A 21,490-nucleotide genomic window follows, 5' to 3' on the forward strand; every position below is an offset into this window, starting at 1 on the left:
CCAAAATAAAGGGGGAGGGTGGTAAAGGGGGGGAAGGAGGGGGGGGGCCAAAAAAAAAATTTTAAAGGGTGTTTGGGGGGCACTTTTTTTCCCATGGGCCCCAGGCCCCAAAAGGGGAAAGGGAAACTGTGTCCGGCTCGGAAGTTATGAGAATTCAAAAGCGAACCTTTTCCTTTCAACACGGCTCTCACACCTTAGGAAGTGGACAGAAGAAGAGAATGAAGAAGGAGAGGGGGAGAAGAAAAGATCATGCAAAATTGATTGAGACGAGGGCTGAGGTCCAAGGTAGGGCTGATCCTACATTGGACCTCAGTCTCCGTCTCCTAAGCACCCCCCACGACAACAAGCAAGGGATTAGGGGGGTTTATATATATATATATATATATATATATATAATATATAATTATATATATTATATAATTATATATAAATATAAATAATTTATTACGTGTGTGTGTGGATTATATTGGTGTGCATATTATATATTATGTATTATATATATATATTAATAATATATAATATATTATATATATAACAAATTGTATATATATATATATATATATATATATATATATTATTAACGGTAGGTTCATGTTTGAGCCGCCGTGGTCACAGCATGATACTTCATTGTAGTTCTCATGTTGTGATGCTCTTGGAGTGAGTGCGTGATAAGGTCCCCAGTTCCTTTCCATGGAGAGTGCCGGTGTTACCTTTTAGGTAATCATTCTCTCTATTTATCCGGGCTTGGGACCAGCATTGACTTGAGCTAGCTTGCCCACCCATTGGCTAAAAAGGCAATCGAGATAAAGTTCCTTGCCCCAAGAAATTTCATCGTATCTAGGTTAGATTTACCTAAAATTATGTAAATTAGCGCGCGTGCTCACATACGCGCGCGGCCATGCGAGTGTGCATGGATGAACCCACGTACTCGCATGCGGTGATTGGTGTGTGCACTTGCACTATATTAAAATATAAAATATATATAATATATATATATATAAAATATATATTATATATAACAATAATATAAAATATATATATATAATTTTTGTATATATATATTTTTCCCTATATATATTTTATATATATATTATTTATATATATTATATTATAACTAATATATATATACTATATATATATATATATATATATATATATATATATATGGTGTGGTAATATATATAATGAGAGCAGATAAAGATTACAAAATAATAATATACATACACACACACACAACACACAAATTATATATATATATAGATAGCATAATATATACTGAATACTATATATGAGATATAGTAGATAGTATATAGTATAGAAGCACGACGATAAAAATAGACGACACATTCACGACATATAGATATAAAATACCTGTACACTAACATATATAATATACCGTATATAAGATACTACTAGTACTCCTATATTTAATTGATATACTATATATATATATACACACCAAACCACACAGGCCGGATTTTATCCTATAGACTAGTATAGGCTGCACGCTAGAGGCCCCAAGTGCTTGGGGGGCACCAAGCTGACGAGGGCCACTGCTAAAGAGATTTTCATATTACATTATAATACAGACAGGCCATGTATATTATATACCTATCTATATATAGTATATATATATATATATATATTTTTTTTTTTTTTTTTTTTTTTTTTTTCTGTTCTTTGTTTTATGAGTCACATAATATTTTGATATTTTGCATTGCTGATAATCATTTAAACGTATGTAGAAAATAAAAAGTTATTCACACTTTCACAAAAGGAGGCAGGGATGTCTGAAAACCCCAATAAAACAAGAAAAGTGGCCCCTAGTTTGTGGCCCTCAATTTGACGATAACCAGGGCCCGTATTGAGGCCCTTTATTTGAGAATCAAGAGCACCAGTCCTTGAAGGCCGTTTAGTGACGATTCAGGGGCCCCAGCTTTGGCGCACCGTAGCTGTAACACCAGTGGGGCCCTAGACCATGGTTTGCGTTTATCATGTCTTGCGTAAACTGTGGGAATGGTGAGCTATATTTGGTTGTTAGCTCACTTTTTTGGCTTTGCAATGTTGTAAAAACATTCTACTGCAAACATGTATTTTAACAACTCTTTTTTTTTTAGATTTTTTATCTCAGTCAATTGATAATTGCGTTGAACTGAGCATAGGGATTTCAAAAAAGGAAAAGAAGCAGCACAACGTCAACCAGCAAGCTTCATTAGATCCACAACAGTTAGATAAATTCACAATACAAACTTACTAAGGACGAGACTGCTCCAGGAACAAGCTTTCGTAAGCACCCAAAATTGAATCAACTGAACTCAAAAGAGGTGAATGCAGTGTCGGTGCGAGCCGATTAGTATCTGAGTCAGTTTGCGAGCGGAAGAAGACAAAGATCAAGTTGTATCTCCATAAGGCCTCAGTAAAAGACAACACAGAGGGGATAATTTCCAGTAGGGATCAATAAAGACAAAAAGAAACTGAGCAAATCACAAGAGCACACGTAATGATATGAGCATTTTCGAAATTGAAACTTTTCAGTCAGATTGAAGACAGGACTTAGGAATTGATCAAAGGTCCTTCTGATGTAGCACTGGATGACAATTTTTGCACAAAAAAAGTGCATCTTAACAAAAGTATCACAAACAGATATGCGTTTTATCTAAAGGCATCATTCCATATGTGAATAAAAGCACAATGGAGCAAAAATTCAAGAGAGAAATGCGGTATATTCTCCCCTCAACAAGGATGTGTTTTTTGTTTTGTCTCTGTAGTATTTTCTTCTTCCACAAGTGGATCCTTATGGTAAACACCAGGGTTTCTTTGATTCGGAAAAACACCACAAAATTAATCCAATTCATGCACAAACTCAATGGGAGCACAGAAAACTCACTACTCATAATTTGAAACAGTATTAGATGTAAAACTCTATGAACACGATTACAAGCTGAAAACAAAGAGTGATTGGAAAGCAAGTATTTCACAGACGGTGTAGAAGTTGATCAAAACATGTATATGTGAACGTTGGATTGGCTTTAGAGGAGACAATGAAATCTAGGATCCCCCAACAGGGAACTACTTGGGTTGTTGTGAGATATCTGCATTGGCCAAATTTGACCTGTTTATCCAATCACACGGAAAACTATGGAACAAGGCCACAGGTGAAACTCATATCTCTCAAAAAACCATATGCGATGAGGTTAATCTTGCTGATGGGAAAACACGTGTTGCAATCTATTTGGATGAAATAAAGCAAGCAGGGTATTACGCCTTAGTGTAGATGCACCCAGATCTTTCGCTGTGGATTCAGTTAACCATAATTTTTGAGATATGTCACCTCAAACAGGAGTTCAGTTGAAGACGTTACAACTTCTTAATATTAAAATTGGAAGAATAAGAGCACACTAGCCTTTTTATGTGTATAATATTTTGGCTGTGATTATTAGTGAATGAACCGTTCGGCACTTGATTCTCAAAAAATGTTAGGGGACAATCATACGAAACAAAGGCCGCTAACACGACGCCGAGCAATTACTTAATGGCATGCAACTACATCTTAAAGACAAAAACAACATAGGTAATTTTTTTTTTGTACATGTGAGAGCATTCGTCAATTGATAGCCGAGCACTGTCTAGCAGAGATTGGCTGTTTTTTGAAGCGGTTAGTTTTTTTCGCCATCATCCAAGAAATGTGATATAATTACTCTGTTCATCATCTATATCCAAGAGAGGGCAGTAAGCTATTGATGTTGTTTATACGACACCACGGTCGGATGGGACTCATGAAACCCAGCACAAGGTCCTGCCAGTTAAAGAAAAACGTTGCCGTCACATTGAAGAGGTCATATGCTCAATTAGGCGTACAATGTCATGACACGATGAAAAGGTAATACCCGTTTACAAGCTAAAAACAAGTCAGACAAAAAATGCGAGTATGATCTAGAATTCATATTATGCCTTGAGATAGTAATCTGGAACTGCATTTTATCAGAATTTCACAAAGTGAGCAAATGTTTGCCAAGGGATCCTGAGATTTCTATTGGAGCAACCTGTGGCCACTCTTTCTCTTTCTGCTTGTGAGCATTTATTTAATAGTTGTAAAAAAGCTTTAGCAATATATGACTGAAAATGAAGCCAAAAGTCGTCGTTCCCAATGTTGACTACAGACGTACGCATCTAATAAGGCAAGAAAAAGCAAGACATTTTGATGAACTTTCTGAACTGCGACAGAGACAACAAGAGCAAACTTTCTCCACAAGACACATTTCACTGAAGTTTCAATCCCATCTTGGAAGCATGAATCAAATCTTTCAAAAGAGCAGGATGGTCTACACATTTATGCCTAAACTTTTCATTCCTTACTAGATCTAGAAAATCGTCAGAGGACACAACGATGTCGAGCAGCGGGAGTCACACACAAAACTTATGATTGAAAAATAGCCTGAAGGTCGTGGTGCATCTAGCGAATTAGGCATTTTCCACCTTTATGTGAAAAAAAGAAACTGTTCTGAACAAAAGAACATATTCGTCATCAAGATCTCTATACTCGTTATCTTTGAGACAAAGTTCAGTTGCTTTCCCAAATGTTGAATCAGTTTGAGATTGTTCCTCAGTTTGATGGTAAACGAACTGTTCTGATGAGCGGAAGTTTTTCTCAGTTAAAACGGATAATAAAACCAGCTGCGCTCTTCACACACTCGCAAGAAAAAACTAAATTCACTAGTTAGTAATGTGTATTATCAGCGAAAGGATAACACAAAATTGCGAGCACGCTGGTCAGTTGATAAATTATTGGAGACTTTGCAGGAAGCAAAGCCAAGGAAATGTTTTAGTTGTGTCAATTGGTGTGTTTCAAGTAGATAACAGTGAGTTTTAGTTCAGAATGTTTAATCTTAGAAATCTTTATAAAGCAGTGATTTTAATTTTCTAGATCGTTAGTAAACAGCTAAATAGCTTCATAAACTGAAATGATATCAATATGGACAAACTCATATTTATTTTGATGTTTTATTGTCATAATGTGTTATAAAAAAAGTTTTTCTGTCTTAACTACGTTGTGTTGAAATATCGTAAAATAGTGGTATTTAATAAAATTTGTATTTTTGGGCGGGGGGGGGGGACAAACAAAAGATAGCTAGTAAGTTTATTTAAAATAATCTTGTAATATAAGTTTACTTCCATGCTATGTGAGAGATATCAGCTAAATATCTCACGAGTAAAAAATATTCAAGACGGGAGTGCAGCAGGAGAGGGGCCCCATAATTTCATTAGCCTAGGGGCCAAAAGGTCATAATCCGGCCCTGTATAAATATAAATATACACACATATATATTAATACACACACACCACACTTACACAATATGTATATTTATATATAGTTTTATAGTGTATATACCAGTATATGACTACTATATATATATATATGTGTATATATGATATATTAGTATAGTAATAGATATAATGGAGATAATTAGTCTATATATAGATATATTATATATAGAGACAATATATAGAGATAATATATATATATATTATAATAATATATATATGATATATTACGTATAATATATATATATATCATTTATCATACTAGTATATATTATATATACTAGATATAATGTACTATATAACATTATATATTATATAATAGAGATATAGATACAATATATAGACATATAGATATATTATATATATAGATATCTATATAGTATACATGTATATATAAAATAATCATATATACTATATAATATATATGTATATATGTATATATATCATATATATATATATATATATATATATATATATCATATATATATCATATTATATATAATATATATATATATTATATATCATATATATAGATATATATATACATACATATATATATATATATATATATATATATATATATATATATATATATATATATATATACATATATATACACATATATATGTATATATATTATATATCTACATCTATCTATCTATATATATATAATATGGGGGGAGAGAGAGAGAGGGAGAGGGAGAGGGAGAGGGAGAGGGAGAGGGAGAGGGAGAGGGAGAGGGAGAGGGAGAGGGAGAGGGAGAGGGAGAGGGAGAGAGAGAGAGAGAGAGAGAGAGAGAGAGAGAGAGAGAGAGATAGAGAGAGAGAGAGAGAGAGTCCACAGGTTGCATTTGAAGCCATGAAGTGACTTCAAAATCAGTGTCTCATCATCTAGGTTATGTTTTCCCTTCAAAAATGACTTCATGGACAGGAAGAGGTGAAAGTCATATGGTGAAAGGTCAAGAGGAAGGACGTAGCCACAAGACAGCACTTCCATCTGGGAAATGTGAGAGTGAACAGGGGCATTGCCTTCTAGGAGATGGACCCCATGCTGTGCCTCTTGGTTTTGATAGCCTCCTGCAATTTCTGCTGCAGTGACGTGCAGTAAGCTCCTGTAATTGTAGGGCAGCTTTTGTTCAAAATGGCAGTCCCCACTTTATGGATAGTATCATACTCAATTGCAAATTAACTATATATATATATATATATATATATATATATATATAATATATATATATAATATATATATATATATATATTTTTAATATATATAATGCACAAACACAGACACACACACACACACACCATGCACACAGACACACACACGCACACGCACACGCACACACACACTCAGACACAGACACAGACACAGACACACACACACGTACATATATACATGAGTGTGAGTGTGAGTGTGTGAGTGTGTGTGTGTGTGTGTGTGTGTGTGTGTGTGTGTGTGTGTGTGTGTGTGTGTGTCTGTGTGCATGCATGCGTGCATGCGCATACATCTATCTATATCTATCTATCTATCTATCTATCTATCTATATATATATTTATATAAATGCGTGCGAGCTTACATGTGCACACACACACACACACACGTACGCACGCACGCATGCACTTGTATTAATTTGTACAATATAAGAAGGAAAGAAGGATGAACAGAGAGACTTATAAAATAGGCATGAACAGACAGACTCACACACACAAAGAATATATAATATGAAAAGGAAGATGAATAGGCAGACTGAGTAATCAACATATATTTTTTTCATTTACAAAATAGGAATTCAAAAAGCCTCAAAAGCAGATTTGACAGTCAACCACCGGGAGATTTGTTACAACAGAGTATACCTCATTAAGCCCTAGATTTTTTTTTTCTTTCTTATTTTTCTTTTAATTCAACACAGAAGACTGACTGTACAATACAATACTCTCATGTGTACTGAATAACATATATCAATACTCCATTATAAAGATAACATGATCGGTAATTTAATGGTGGATAACCTTTATGAAATATTGCATAATTGTCTAAATTTTGTATAGTTGGGCACCTTTAGTTCTGCAGGCTGATGAAAAATTAATATTCCCAGAACCACTACTATAAAAGAGAAGCATAAAAATACAATAAAGATGTGCACCCTGACCTTAAGAACTTAAATCTTTAATTTCAGGCTACTGAGAACTTTCCTGCCCTGTTTACTTATATTTCACAAATATTTACATCCCTGGAGATTAAATGAAACATTCATTTAGTTAAACATAAAATCTACTGGGACTTCAATGCACTGTAAGGCTGAGTTACACTGATCATAAAATATTACACCTGTAAAATGAGTATAGATAATTATCTACCATACCAAAGTATTTCCTGCAGTATGGAATAAGGCTTCATTAAACTAACACTCTAGCCTTGTGTACAGAGTTTCCTCATTGTTGCAGTCGTAAGAATTCCTCAAAAGCATCAGCAACATCACCTTCCAACTCTTCTACAGCTGGTGACCATCTGAAAAATATGATGAAGATACGATGAAGGCAACAAAACTCAGATTTAAATATACAATCTGAAAATGCCTGCATCTGCAATAAGGGTGTGCGCATGCACACACCCACGCGCACACACATTTATCTATATAAGTATCAATATCTGTCTATATATATATATATATATATATATATATATATGTCTATATATATAATATATATATATATTATATATATCATATAAATATCTAATAATATATATTATAATATATATATATATATTATATAATACATATATCATAATTATTACAATAATTATAATAATATAATACTAATATACTATATATATATATATATATATATATATATATAGTATATATATATATATAATATATATATATATTATTTATATATATATATATTAATATAATATATATGTATATATATATAAATATTATATATATATATGTATATAAATCAATATATACATACATTATATATGTGTATGTATTTATATATTTACATTGATATTTATGTATTTTTATATTCATGTATCAATGTACATGTATATATATATATATATATATATGTACATATGTATGTATACACATACATACATATGTACAGATATATATGCATATACATTGATTTACGTCTCTTTGTGGAGCCAGAACCACTCAGTTTGTTTATTGGCTGTCAATTGCCTTATCATTTGGTTCTGTTTCAGGACTGATGATGGTCTATGACATCTTTGAAAATTATGCAAAATAAAGATGAAATTCTTCACGGCCATATTAATCTACCTCCCCTCCCTCTCTCTCTCTCTCTCTCTCTCTCTCTCTCTCTCTCTCTCTATATATATATATATATTTTATATTTATAATATATATATATAGATATAGATATACATACACACAACACACACACACACACACACACACACACACACACATATAATATATATATATATATATATATATATATATATATATATATATATATATATATATATATATATATATATATTATATATATATATATATAATATAATGTGTGTGTGTGTGTGTGTGTGTGTGTGTGTGTGTGTGCATGTATGTATGTATATTATATATATTATATATATATATATATATATATATATGAGAGAGAGAGAGAGAGAGAGAGAGAGAGAGAGAGAGAGAGAGAGAGAGAGAGAGAGAGAGAGAGAGACACACACACACACACAAACATATATATGTTGAATGGTAAAATAGTCTTCTGTGTAGATATTATGGTAGAAAAACCCACAATGCAAAAACTAGATTCATTGAAAATGTTACCGCATTGCCTCTGCACTCTTTTATACTTACTTCACTCTGTTTCCTCTTCAGACCTGAAGATGGAATCTAGGTGGATTTCGAAACTGTAGTCTCATTTCAATAAATTTAGCTTTTGCATTGTGGGATTTTCTAACATGTATATGTATATATGTAAGTGTCTATGTCTATCATCATCATCATCAAGGGGCTAACGCCAACGGGGGTGAATGGCCGCATCCACCTTTCACTTCCAGACACGAGGATCCCTCAAGGCAAGTCTCCAGGCAAGCCCACGGCCCATCTCTAATTCCTCGCGACAGGTCTCGTCGAGCTGCCCAAGCCATGATCTGGGTCGTCCCACAGGTCTCCTCCACCCAGGGTTATCTCGCAGAGAGATATCATCAGGGAGACGAGCTAGGTGGCCATATAGCCTCAGTTGGCAATCCCGGATTATGCAAGTAACAGGTCCCATGCCAGTCTCACGGTATAACCGCCGGTTGGACACGTGGTCCGGTCAACTGTACCCAATGATCCGGCGAAGGGACTTGTTACAAAAGGCATCAAGGCGAGACTCCAAGACACTGGATAGTATTCAGGATTCGCTTCCATAGAGCAAAACTGGCAGTATCAAGGCCTTGAAGACACGCAGCTTGGTCCTTCTGCATAGGTACCAACATCTCCAAATGCTCTTGTTGATCGAGTTCATGGCTCCTATTGCCAGACCAATCCGTCTACTGACTTCTTGGTCTGACAACCCAGATATATGGACTATGCTACCAAGGTATGTAAAACTTTCTGTAACTTCAACTTCCTAGCCGCAAACATGGATCGACTGAACGGGTTCCCCAAAATCCTGAATCTTGGTCTTGGTCCAGGAGACCTCTAGGCCTAGGGGCTTCACCTCATTGCTAAATGCATCAAGAGCCACCACCAGTGACTCCAAGGACTCACATAAGATGGCAACATCGTTGGCAAAGTCAAGTTCTGAGACCTTGATATTGCCTAGTGTTGCTCCACACTGACTTTGGCTCTGCCCATTATCCAGTCCATACAGGTGTTGAAAAGTGTTGGTGCAAGGACACAGCCTTGCCTCACCCCTGAATTACAGGGAAAAAGTTCGACATACCCCCACCACACTTTACAGCACTTTCAGTACCAGTATAAAGGCTTGCTATTAGGCCAATAATCTGAGTCGGAATTCCCTGAGTCTAAGGATCTCCCATAGCAATTTCCGATGCACCGAGTCAAACGCCTTCTTGAGGTCAATGTAGGTAGTATACGGTCTATCGTGGACTTGCCAGGAGTAAATCCAGACTGCTCCGGTCTCTGATGCCTCAGTAGGTGGTTTCAGAAGAATGTGGGCGAGAACCTTGCCTGGTATGCTGAGCAGTGTAATGCCATGGTAGTTGCTACAATCCCAACGATCCCCTTTCCCCTTCCAGAGAGGGATGACCACGCCCTTCAGCAGGTCAGGGGGAATGGTACCAGACTGCCAGATGGCAGTCAAGACTGTATGCAGGCCCTGAGCCATAAGTTCACCCCCAGCCTTTAGCAGTTCAGCAGGGATATCACATATGCCTGCAGCTTTCCCACTCTTCAGCTTGGAGATTGCCATCCTAACCTCTGTTAGGGTAGGAGGTTCCTTGCTGAAGGGTGGGTCTGGCACAGGCACTGAGACATTGCTTGCATCCAAGCTAACTGTTGGAGGGTCCACCTGGTACAGCTGTTCAAAATACTCAGCCCAACATTCACGAACCTAACATGATCTGAGATGATCCGTCCATCTGCTGATCGGACTGCAGTCATCTGTGAGGAGGGCCTAGAGTTCAGTTTTCTAAGGGCTTGGTAGATAGGGCGAAGGTCATTTACCAAGAAATGGCCTTCAACCTCCTCAGCAAGATTCCTGATGAACTGTTCCTTGTCCCTTCTCAGCAGTGTCTGAGCCCTACGCACCATGGAACGACGCAAGACTTGATTCCCATTCAGCCGAGCCTTGCGACATGCTTCAGTGGCCTCTAATGTCTGCAGAGAGATGGAATTCTGCCTTGCCCTCGGGCATACGCCAATGGACTCCTGAGCTGCTTCGAGTGTTACGCGCATGAAGAGCTCTCGCAGAGCAACTGGGTCTGTCAGGTTGTTGAGATCTGTGAATCAGTCAGAGACTGCCATGGTGAACCCACGGGCACACTCTTCCTCCCTTTAGTCTGTCCAGGTGAAACACCTTAGGGCACTCTGGTAAACCCTGCAGTTCTGGAGGATCCTCCATCGCTTGCTAACAATAATGTGGTTGATCTCTTTGGCCACTGTATCCATTCCGCTGTACCATGTCCAGCGATGCGGGTTGGAGCACTGGTACCAGGGCCAGAGATCCTCATTTTCTGGGACCTAGCAAAGTCCCGGAGAAGGAGGCTATTCTCGCTGCTGGGATCAGCTCCCAAGCCATGGGGGCCGACAGACATCTCATAGCCTGCTCGGTCACAGCCGGGCACCGCATTGAAGTCACCCAGAACAATGCGAATATCTCGCCGGGGGCAATTGTCTGCCACAGATGCGAGTTTGCGTAGAAGGCCTATTTCACATCAATTTTATATACATTGGTAGGGGCATATACAGCAATAAGAGACATGAAGCCAAAAGCATGCTTCAGTCTCAATGCTATAATACGCTCATCAACCGGTGTCACCTCAACTACCGAGGGCTGAAGTCGGCTGGAGATGGCTATGGCTACACCCTGGAGGTGGTGACCATCACTGCGGCCCAACCAGTAGTAGGTGTACCCACCCACACTGATCATGCCGCTACCAGGTCTTCTCACCTCTGAGAGGGCAGCCATCTTAACTCTCAGTTGCCTCAATTCCCGCGATAGCAGAGGTAACTGCTCGTCCTGCCAGCAAGGACTGGATGTTCCAAACGCCTACACGGAAAGTATGCCTGAGGTTAAGCCTCGGGTGGTCACTCCAGGTGCACCCCACCTCTGCCGCACCAGCCGACACAGCCCCAAATAAAGGGGGTCGGCAGGCTGTGGGACCGCCCATCCGCCTGTGGGGTTCCTGAGGGCTTTGCCCCACAAGCTTCATGGTGGGTTGGTGCCTGCCAGGGTGCAGGCGGGACAAGTAACTCTTGTTCCAATCTTGCACCCCGACATTTGCCCTCCTAGCGGGAGCCACAGCCTGCCTTACTTGCTGGGTGGGAGGGACAACACCCCTCCCCCCAGCATTTCCATTTACTTTTGACGTTGCCAGTGGGTCAGGTGGCTAGGGGGCAGGAGTTCGTACGGAGCCAGGGCGTGTCCACACACCGGCGGGCCATAGCTCCGTACCTCTGGGGCCTCCTGCTGCTCCGAGATCCCCCACAGATTTAGATTCCCCACAGATTTAGCCTGGGACCTTACAGTCCCAGGCTAAATCTGGACTCCGGACTCTGACCATCATGGGCCCAAGTTCAATTCCCTATCTCGGCAGTCGTAACAATGACTGCTCACTCGAGCCTGATCTCATGGCGAGAAAATGAAAAGTTGCCGCCGTGGCATAGGTGTTAAATGCTGGCCTGTGGCAATCAGGCAAGGGTGAGACTGCCAAATATTCTCTCTCTCTCTCTCTCTCTCTCTCTCTCTCTCTCTCTATATATATATATATATATATATATATATATATATATATATATATCATCAATAACAGTATGCTCCTGTTTGAGCAGCCGTGGACCTCTCCACCATCCTTCGCCACTCAACTCGATCTTGCACTTTTCTTTCCACTTGTACCATCGACAACCCACAAATATCTTTGATGTTGTCGCTCAGTCTTGTCTTCGGTTTGCCTCTTCCTCTGTTTCCTATCACCATCCCTGTCCAATTTTTCTCAATACTTTTACCTCTCATCACAAGACCAATAAACTTTAATTTCCTCCTGTTCAAGATGTCCAACAGCCGGTCTTTACAATTTATTTTTCTCAGCACTTCATTCGTTTTCTTCTCTGTCCAGCTAATCCGTAGTACTCGTCTGTAACACCACATTTCAAAACTATTGATCTTTTTCTTGTCTATCTTCTTCAGCACCCAACACTCAGAACCATATGATGCAATTGGGAAAACTAATGAGTTCAATAACCTCAGCTTTGTCCGTAAGGCAATGCTTCAGTCTTTCCATATGTTATTGAGAGCAACTGTGGCGTTTTTGGCAATGGTAATTCTTCTTTTTATCTCCGGTGAATCATCATATGTATTAGTTAAAACAGCTCAAAGATAAGTGAACTCTTTCACGTTTTCCACAACCATTCCATTGATTGTAACATGTTCATCATTGTTCATTGCCGGTTATCTTTGAATCTTCATGATCTTAGTTTTCTTGGCATTAAGAAACAAGCCAGCCTTTTCGCTTGCTTCTCTATTTTATTAGTAGTTGTTGTAGTTCGTATCTGCGGGCATTAAACATTCACCCGGCGTCCCTTAGATTTGATATTTTGTATCCTCCAAATCTACATTTTTCCCAAATTCCTAGAGCACCTCTCTAATTTTTCAAAATTTTTAAAAGGGCGGAGCAGAATGCAACCCTGTCGCCTCCTTGTTTGATTCGACCATTCTGTTAACCCATAAGTGGTTCTTTCAGCTGCATTGTTGGGCAACATGGCTTTTTTATTTTATGATGTGTTTGGAAAAATTCAATTTGTTCATGTTATTCCAGAGGACATCTGTCAACAGTATCAAAAGCTTTCCATTATTCGATAAAACAGGTAAGTTCCTTATGTTCCCTGTCTTCTCATTCAATTTTAAAATTTAGAATCTGGGGTTTTTGGTACCTTTTCGGGCGAAAACCTCTTTTTCGTCTGCAATTCCTCTCTTGACTTCACTTCTTTTTTTCAGCAATAAATTTTACAAAAATTTTTTGCGTGACTTTTTAAAAGCAACTTCCTTTTTTGTTTTTTGGGGTGCATCACCTTTTTTAGGGATGGGAAAAGACTGATTTTACCAGTCTCTGGCCCTTTTCTTCATTCCCTATTTTTTTTACAAGTTTGTAGAAGAAGTATTCAACACTTCGCCGCATTCTTAAATTTGTTTGCTGTTATTTCATCTATTCCCGGGCTCTTTTTTATTCTTTATTCTTTAGGCTTTTATAAAATTCATCAGCAGTGGCGGTGTTTTTTCTTCATTCTAATTATTATTATATATATATATATATATATTATATATATAATATATATATAAAATATATATATATATCTGTCCTGGGTAAGACAATAAACTGCACCCTGGGGTTCCCTTGAACAAGGATAGCACCCTATTAGCTCCCTATACCAGGGTTACGGTGAAACTGTCGGCAGCAGGGCAGTGGATATCTGGTGAAAACACCTTCAGTTTACTGTTTAAACTGGTTTTACCAAATAATACGTCTGGCGTTTTTACAGTGTAACGTTTTAAGCGGCAGAGATAGTTCCTCCTAGTTAGTTGGAGACTGTGAGTTGAGAAGGAGCCTGGGGGGATTCCACTCAACTTTTATTTTCTCCTGACAAACCTCTACACCAATGATTAAATACAGAAATTATAATTCATACCACATCGCCCGTCGCGTGGGTTATCACGGGGTGCGTTAGTCAGTGGGCAACCAGGCTGACAATGTTAAACATGCATCTGGAAGACAAAGAAGATAAAGAAAACATGTCCAATTAAAAACACATTAAAAATCGGAAGTGGAACGTTAAGGAAAATGAAAGAGATGGGTAAATTACATACTGTCTGTAACGAAATGGATAGATACAACATTCAAATACTAGGAATAAGTGAGACCAATTGGAAAAGTAATGGAAGTTTCAAAATTAAAGAAAACAAGACAGTTCTTTTTTCTGGAAAAGAAGGAGGAAATTATAGTCACGGAGTTGCTATGATTCTCACGAAAAAACTGCAAAGCATAATTGGGTACAGCCCAATAAATGATCGCATTTTAAAAGTCAGAATACAAGAAAAAACCTCATAATATAGTATTATACAATGCTACGCACCAACCAATATTGCAAGTGATGAAGAAATGGAAAATTTTTATAACTCTCTCCAAGATACTTTAGACACAATCCCTAACAGAGATGTAAAAATAATCATGGGAGACCTCAACGCCAAAGTAGGAAAAAGTGATCTAAAAAATGACACCTGTGGAAAATTCGGCCTTGGAGATATAAATGAAAGAGGTAAAGATTTTATTAAATTCTGTAATACAAATAATCTAGTTATAGCCAATACATTGTTCCCAACACCACCCAAGACATTTGTACACGTGGTTTTCACCAGACAAAAAGTACATGCTCCCAAATTTGGGATACATTGTGCTAAACCAAAAAATGGAAAAGTTGCATAAAAAATGCCAAGACAAGACCTGGTGCCGACTGCAACAGTGACCACCAACTACTAACTATCGACTTTAAAATAAGACTCAAAAAGATGGAGTGTCCAACACCACCTCTAAAGCTCGACTAAAAAACTCTTGATAACAATTACAGAATTACAGTGTCAAACAAATTTGAAATACTCAATCAATGTGAAGATGATAAAACACCAAATGAGTTGTGGGAAGAAGGAAAGAACTCCTGCTGAGCACTGCTTAAGAAACTACGCCAAAAAGAAAAAGACAAATTCCCCTGGATATCTGAAAAAAACACTAAGTGAAATTGAAACAAGAAGATGCTAAAATCAAAGGGTATCAATAATCCAATTTACAAAAAACAAAATACAAAAATTCAAAGATTGTTGCGACAGGACAAGGAAAAATATTTAAATGAACATTGCCAGAGAATTGAAAACTGTTCTATCAATAAGACAACTAAAGAACTCTACCAAGGAGTACGAAACACATCACACGAAAATTTAAACCTACAATGGACACTATCAAAACTGAATATGGACTTGTTTTTGTGATGGAAAAGAAGTCAAAGATAGATGGAATCAATATTGTTCCAACCTATACAAAAAGAATAAAGATCTAACAACAACATTAATTACTCAATGAAAACGAAGATGAACCACCGCCACTGCTAGACGAAGTTATAAAAGCCATAAAAGAAGTAAAAGAATAACAAGAGCCCCAGAATAGATGAAATAAACAGCAGAAACAAATTTAAGAATGCTGTCGCCCTGAAAAAGGTACCAGAAACCAGATTCTGAATTTAAAAATTGATCATAGAGAAGAGCAGGGAACGTCAAGGAGAACCTATACCTGTGTTTCTCGATTATGTAAAGCTTTTGATACTTTTGATCACGATGCCCTTGGAATAACATGTACGATATGAAGTTTCCAAAACACATCATCCAACTAATAAAAGCTATATATGACCAACAACAAGCAGCTGTAAGAACCACTTATGGGTTAACAGAATGGTTCGAAGTCAAACAAGGAGTACGACAGGGTTGCATTCTGTCTCCGCACCTCTTTAATATATATTCTGAAACAATTATGAGAGGTGCTCTAGAGAATTTTGAAGGAACTGTGGATGTTGGAGGATACAAAAATACAAATCTGAGGTACCCCGATGATATAGTTTTGATTGCCAGCAGTATCACTGAACTACAACAACTACTAGATAAAATTAGAGAAGCAAGCAAAAAGGCGGGCTTGTTTCTTAATGCCAAGAAAACTAAGATCATGAAGATTCAAAGATAAACCGGGCAATGAAAATGATGAACATGTTACAATCAATGGAATGATTGTGGAAAATGTGAAAGAATTCACTTATCTTTGAGCTGTTTTAACTAATACATATGATGATTCACCGGAGATAAAAAGAAGAGTTACCATTGCCAAAAGCGCCACAATTGCTCTCAATAACATCTGGAAAGACTGAAGCATTGCCTTACGGACAAAGCTGAGGTTATTGAACTCATTAGTTTTCCCAATTGCATCATATGGTTCTGAGTGTTGGGTGCTGAAGTAGATAGACAAGAAAAAGATCATATTTTGAAATGTGGTTTTTACAGACGAGTACTGCGTATTAGCTGGACAGAGAAGAAGACGAATGATGAAGTGCTGAGAAAAATAAATTGTAAAGCCCGGGCTGTTGGACATCTTGAAAAGGGGGAAATAAAAGTTTATTGGTCATGTAATGAGAAGTAAAGTATTGAGAAAAACTTGCTGAAGGGATGGTGATAGGAAACAGAGGAAGAGGCAAAACCGAAGACAAGACTGAGTGACAATATCAAAGATATTTGCAGGCTGTCGATGGTACAAGTGGAAAGAGAAGCGTGGCGTCGAGTTTGGTGGCGAGGGATGGTGGAGAGGTCCACGGCTGCTCAAACATGAGCATACAGTTATTGATGGATTTATATATATATAATATATATAATATATATATAATATCTATATATATATATATGTGTGTGTGTGTGTGTGTGTGTGTCTATGTGTGTCTGTGTCTGTTTGTCGTCTCTCTGTCTGTCCATCTACATATATAGATATATGTATACATATACATGTATCTATACATATATATGTGTATATATACACCATGATATATATATATATATATATAATTATATATATAATATAAAATAATATATATATATTATATATATATAAAATCATGTGTATATATACACATATATATGAAATAGATCCCATATATATATATATATATATATATATATATATATAATATAATAATACACATATATATGTATATATACATGTATATGTATACCTATTGTATATATGTATATGTACAGACAGAGAGACAGACAAACAGACACAGACACACACACAGACACACACACACACACACACACACCATATATATATATATATATAATATTTTATATATATATATATATATATTATATATATATATATATATTAGTTTATGCCTCTCCCTCCCTAGGGTATATATAAACACATATGTAAATATAATTATGTATATGCATTATTGTATATAAATATACACATATACACAGACATATCAACCCAAACAACACATAATAGAAAGCTCAAAGATAGACAAAATAATTTAATTCTATAGTTTATGCCCAAAATAGCTTTTTCTGTGCTTGTAAACAATCTAAAGGTAGATTCCTCAAAACAAGGAAAGTTTCTGACTCATATCCTACTGTTCACATTTTTCACCAAAACATTTTGAAGCCAATAAAATAGAAATGAAAATGACAATTATGTTTTTAATCTTTTCATGTGCTTTTAGTAAAACAGGTCTCTACAATTGGTAATTTCTGAGACTGCATTATAAAATAAGTAAACTGAAGTAAAAAAAAAAAATTATTGGGGAAAAACAGAGGCACTGCAACCAGGAAATAGAATAGAAAGAATCATACTTCTCTCTAACACAGACAGACAGGAATGCATGTAGGTCCACAATACTTTAGGTATTTTCATTGTATTTTCATTATATGGTGTTACCTATTCAGCCTACCTAGCCACTGGGTGGGCAAGCCAGTCCAAATCAGTGCCGGTCCCAGAACCAGGTAAATAGAGATGGTGACTCGATAAAAACACCGGGCGGAAGGCAATGGCAAACCACCGCTCTAAAATTGCCAAGAAAATCATGGAAATCCATGATCGCCAACGTCCTTGGGGGGATAGGGCACTTAAAAAAAAAAAACTTATTCAGTAAAAAGTACCAGAAACCAGATCCTAAATCTGAAACTGATCCCTAGAGAAAAACAGAGAACTCAGAAAGACCTATACATGTGTTTCATCGATTACTCAAAAGCTTTTTATACGGTTTATCACGATATCCTCTGGAATAAAAATGAACGATATGAAATTTCCAAAAACACATATCCAATAATAAAAGCCTTGTATGACCAACAATGAGGATTGACAGTCATTTTAATATTTTATTTACTATTTTAATATATGTGTATGTGCATATATAGAAGCCGCGGTGGCTGAGTGACTGACCATTGGTGACTGACCATTGGACTCAAGACTGTCACAACGGCAATCTGAGTTCGAGGGGTTTTAGTCATCGGCCGGCGCGTTTTCCCTTGGGCAAGGAACTTTACCTCAATTTCCTACCTAGCCACTGGGGGGCCAAGACAGCCCAAGTCAGTGCTGAGTCCCAAGCCCGGATAAATTGGAGAATGAATACCTAAAAGGTAACACTTTGGCACTCTCCGTGGAAAGGAACTGGGGACCCTACCATGTACTCACTCCAAGATCATCACAAAATGAAAACTACAATTAAGTATCATGTTGTGACCACGGCCGCTCAAACATGAGCCTATACCGTTGAAGAAGAAGATGGGCCAACAAAAAAGCAGCTGTAAGAACCACTTATGGGTAAACAGAATGGTTTGAAGTCAACCAAGAAGTACGACAAGGTTGCATTCTGTCTCCGCACCTTTTAATATATATTTTGAAGGGAAATTTTGAGAGGTGCTCTAGAGAATTTTGAAGGGAAATGTAGATGTTGGAGGATACAAAAAAAGCAAATCTAAGATACGCCGATGATATAGTTTAATTGCCAGCAGTATCATTGAACTACAACTACTAGATAAAATTAGAGGAGCAAGCAAAAAGGCTGGTTTAATTATAAAGACCAGCTGTTGGACTCTTGAACAGGAGGAAATTAAAAATTTATTGGTTTATGTGATGAGAAGTGAAAGTATTGAGAAAAAAATTGCTGACAGGGATGGTGACAGGAAACAGAGGAAAGGCAAACCGAAGGGCAAGACTGAGCGACAACATCAAGATATTTGCGGGCTGACGATGGGACAAGTGGAAAGAAAAGTGCAAGATCGAGTTGAGTGGCGGAGGATGGTGGAGAGGTTCACGGCTGCTCAAACATGAGCATACCATTACTGATGATGATTCAGTAAAAGAATTTTTCTAATCTATGTTGGGGAAATTGGCCTTGTTTTATTTAATTTTTTATGTATCATTTCCATGGGAAAAATTACTTCTTTTAACGGTAGGTTCATGTTTGAGCCGCCGTGGTCACAGCATGATACTTAATTGTAGTTTTCATGTTGTGATGCTCTTGGAGTGAGTTTCGTGGTAGGGGCCCCAGTTCCTTTCCACGGAGAGTTTCCGGTGTTACCTTTTTTTGGTAATCATTCTCTCTGAACAATTACTACTTACCCTAAATTGGCCACATCATCTGTGTCACTTGCAGAGTCTTCTGGTTCTTCTTCTACTCGCTGAATAACTCCACCTGGCCCATAATATACAGTTCCCATCTAAAACAAGAAGATATTTCACTGAAATACACATTTCAAAAAGTTATCCTCTTATAAAAATTGAACTGGATATTTGTTGGCAATTTTGGGACTCGAAAAAAACACCGGGCGGAAGGCAACGGCAAACCACCGCTCTAAATTGCCAAGGAAATCATGGAAAATCCATGATCGCCAACATCCTTGTAAGACAGGGCACTTGGGGAAAAAAACAGTCTAAACGACTAAAGTTCATTAACTTTCTAATTATTGAGGTATGAAATACTGCTGTCACTAACTAAGCGCTTTATTGTGTTCTCCTTTGATAAATGACCCTTTACACAAGAAAAGCACACACACATGTGTAATACTTGGAAGAACACTGAGTATTTACACCAAACTCACTCACTCACTCACACACACACACACACCAATACTCAGTGTTCTTCATGTATTACACATGTGTGTGTGCTTTCCTTGTGTGTGTGTGTGTGTGTGTGTGTGTGTGTGTGTGTGTGTGTGTTGTGTGTGTGTTTGTGTGTGTGTTTGGTGTGTGTGTGTGTTTGGTGTATGTGTGTATATATGTGTGTGTGTGTGTGTGTGTGTGTGTGTGTGTGTGTGTATGTGTGTGTGTGTGTGTTTGGTGTGTGTGTGTGTGTTTGGTGTGTGTGTGTGTTTGGTGTTTGTGTGTGTGTGTGTGTGCGTGTGTATGTATGTGTGTGTGTGTGTGTGTGTGTGTGTGTGTGTGTGTGTGGGTGTGTGTGTGTGTGTGTGTGGGGTGTCTGTGTGATGGTGTGTGTGGTGTGTGGTGTGTCTGTGTGATTGGCGTGGTGTGTGTGTGTCTGTGGTGTCTGTGTGTGTTGTGTGTTTGTGTTTGTGTGTGTGTGTTGTGTTTTTTTGCATGTGTGTGTGTGGTGTGTGTTTTGGTTTTTTGGGGTGTTGGTTGTGTGGGTGTGTTGTGTGTGGGGTGTTGTGTGTTTTTTTGTGTGTGTGTGGTTGTGTGTGTGTGTATGTGTGTGTGTGTGGTGTGTGATGGTGTTATGTTGGGGGGGCCCCTTTTGTTGGTGTGTGTGTGTGTTTTGGGGTTTGTGGGGGTGTGATTGGTGTGTGTTTGGTGTGTGTATTGGTGTGTGTGGTTTGGGGTATTTGGTGTGTGGTGTTTGGTGTGTTGTGTGTGTGGGTGTATTGGTGTGTGTGTGTGTGGTGTGTGTTTTTTTTTGGGGTGTGTGTTTTTTTTTTGTG

The 21,490-nt window shown here is 37.6% G+C and overlaps 1 protein-coding gene across 1 annotated transcript; it reads right to left on the minus strand.

The window, feature by feature from the left end:
* Nucleotides 1–7,071: 7,071 nt before the first annotated feature.
* LOC119581730 (polyadenylate-binding protein-interacting protein 1-like) lies at nt 7,072–20,272 on the minus strand (the record flags this gene model as incomplete). The annotated part of the gene is given in 2 exon segments (XM_037929863.1): nt 7,072–7,832; nt 20,175–20,272. Coding segments are annotated over 2 exon segments (174 nt in total), but the record flags the coding sequence as incomplete, so codon positions are not given.
* Nucleotides 20,273–21,490: the final 1,218 nt, after the last annotated feature.

This window comes from Penaeus monodon, chromosome 2 (genome assembly GCF_015228065.2).
Source record: "Penaeus monodon isolate SGIC_2016 chromosome 2, NSTDA_Pmon_1, whole genome shotgun sequence".
In the NCBI taxonomy this organism is placed as follows: Eukaryota; Metazoa; Arthropoda; class Malacostraca; order Decapoda; family Penaeidae; genus Penaeus; species Penaeus monodon.